This window comes from Seriola lalandi, unplaced genomic scaffold (assembly GCF_002814215.2).
Source record: "Seriola lalandi dorsalis isolate HSWRI2012SDOR001 ecotype SW California unplaced genomic scaffold, Sedor1 jcf7180002054929, whole genome shotgun sequence".
NCBI lineage: Eukaryota > Metazoa > Chordata > Actinopteri > Carangiformes > Carangidae > Seriola > Seriola lalandi.
In genome coordinates, this window is record NW_019525481.1 from 845412 (window position 1) to 847582 (window position 2171).

Below are 2171 nucleotides of genomic sequence, written 5' to 3' on the forward strand. Positions count from 1 at the left end.
CGATAGTACAGTACAGGCTGGATGGTGATGCTGAAAAGTTAAGAGATTACAGGGAGCTACTGCACTTTTGTTTTAAATGTGCATATACATATTTTTTAACTCACGGTGGCGTGAAGTGTTTTTCCCTTTGTGATCATTCCCTTCATTCTTTTCATCCCACTTCATCTAATCCCTCTGAACAACAAGGCCGGGTGTTGAGTTTCACCACTTTGGAAGTGTCAGCTGAAATGCGACTGAAGCAGCACACGTCAGAAAGTGTCGAGGAAGTTAGAATCAAACTTTCCTCGATTAAGTATTTCATCATCGAAACTATTTTCTACACTATTTTATTCAGACAAAGTTCCTGAACGGCGTCTAAAAAATTCTTCACTTCATTATAATATAATTCGTCTAATTTTACTTTCAATTACGATTTGGTCTTCCAGCAATTATAAAAACTGGTTAAACGAGATAAAACGATTATTGTGCCGCATTCTGTTTCACAACACATTTCACCCCCCACACACAGAAACCATCCCACTTCCTGGTTACGTTTTCGTACGTCGCTAACGACTTATATCTGTATCACCAGAAAAACTACAGACATTTATTTTGAAATTAGTTTTTTATTTTATTTTATTTTTTTTGTTGGTAGTGCTTGATCTTATCTTTACTCTCAATAATACGTTACTATGTAGTTAGCTAACTTTTTTAATTTACTAGTTTTTCTTCGTTTTTCCATTGATTTTTATTTAAAGTTTAAAAAAGTTCAACGTTAAAAAGACATTTTTTTCCTTAAAAGTTCAATAAACGCGTGGTGTTTCCAAAATCAATGAGTAATCATTTGAATAATCGTGATCTCAATATTGATCAGAATAATTGTGATTTATGATTTTTGCCATAATGGAGCAGCCCTACTTTATTAATATCCTAAATCTAATAGAAGCTTGTTAAAATCCAACACAAACTATGGACGACAGGAGTTTCCCAGACTGACACCACAGTCTTGCTTTGACGAGATGATATTGATTGTATTGTTTGAAGCAGTGGTTCTCTGAGTGCGGTCATTGATTAGGCTCCTGAGGGATTGTTTTGGTTCATGGGTTCAAACACTTTTTTTAATGCTCGTGTTTTCATCAAACCCAGAATCAGACGAGACTGATTTCTGTTTCTGTGTTGAGCCCAGTTTAGCTCAAAGACTGTTAATAATAAATAATAAAAAATAGTTTATAAAAAGCCTTCAGTTCTACATCTGTCACATCTGGTCACTCACACTGGCAGAAGTGATTTTGACGGAGGAGCGTTGACACATTAATTATTTAAAGATGACCTTGTGGTCACAGCATGGCTTTAATAAGAGGGAGTCGCACCTTATTAATTAACTCATCAGCGATTGTGTTTCATGCTTGTGGAGTTCATTAACGAGGGAAAGAGCTTCTGCTTCATTTTTAATCAGCTGATCCTCATGTTTGACCGTTAGTACTGGACTTAAGAACCTGACGTCCTTTATTTCTCTGTGTGTTCAATATACAACATATAAAACAGGTAAAAGAAATCTCTGTGCTAAGCTAAGCTAACCACGTCCCAGCCCTGTCTGCTGCCATTATATATGTATGTATATATGTTTTCTTTGGTAATATTTCATGTTGTGTGTTTTGTGGGTATTAATGTCGTTCATTCCCTCTGCCCTCCCCCTCCCCCGCCCACCTGCTGTGCAGCGGACACGCCCATCGAGGAGTTCACTCCCACACCTGCCTTTCCCGCCCTGCAGTACCTGGAGTCGGTGGACGAAGGAGGCGTGGCATGGCAGGCGGGACTCAGAACGGGCGACTTCCTCATCGAGGTAAGAAAAACTTTTTTCCTTTTCCCCGCAGAGACGAGCAGAACCCGGGTCCACGCGGTCCGCCGCGTGACGAGAGCTCAGCGTTCGGCTTTTGTTTCTGCTCATTCACTCTGGTGAAAACGGGATCCTGGTTTCAGTTGTTGGATTTTACTTTTGCACCCCTGGTTGTTTGTGATGTTGTTAATGTTGTAACAGCTGTAACACGTGTAGCGGCCTGGACTCGGCATCAGTGGAATCAGAGAATCATCTTCAGGCTTCCTCTTCTTGCTTTCATGAGGTTGTTGAAGACACATGTCAGAACGAGATTTTGTCATAATACTCTAGTCCATGTGAACAAGTCCCCCCCCCA

General features: G+C 39.9%; 1 protein-coding gene across 1 annotated transcript in view; it reads left to right on the forward strand.

Annotated features, from left to right (window-relative positions):
• The window catches only part of shank2b (SH3 and multiple ankyrin repeat domains 2b), a 171678-nt gene that overhangs the window by 129411 nt on the left and 40096 nt on the right, over window positions 1-2171 (forward strand). The window contains exon 16 of the mRNA XM_087170118.1: window positions 1698-1822. Within this exon, the coding sequence (XP_087026244.1) occupies window positions 1698-1822 (125 nt within the window). The remainder of the gene's footprint in view (window positions 1-1697; window positions 1823-2171) is intronic.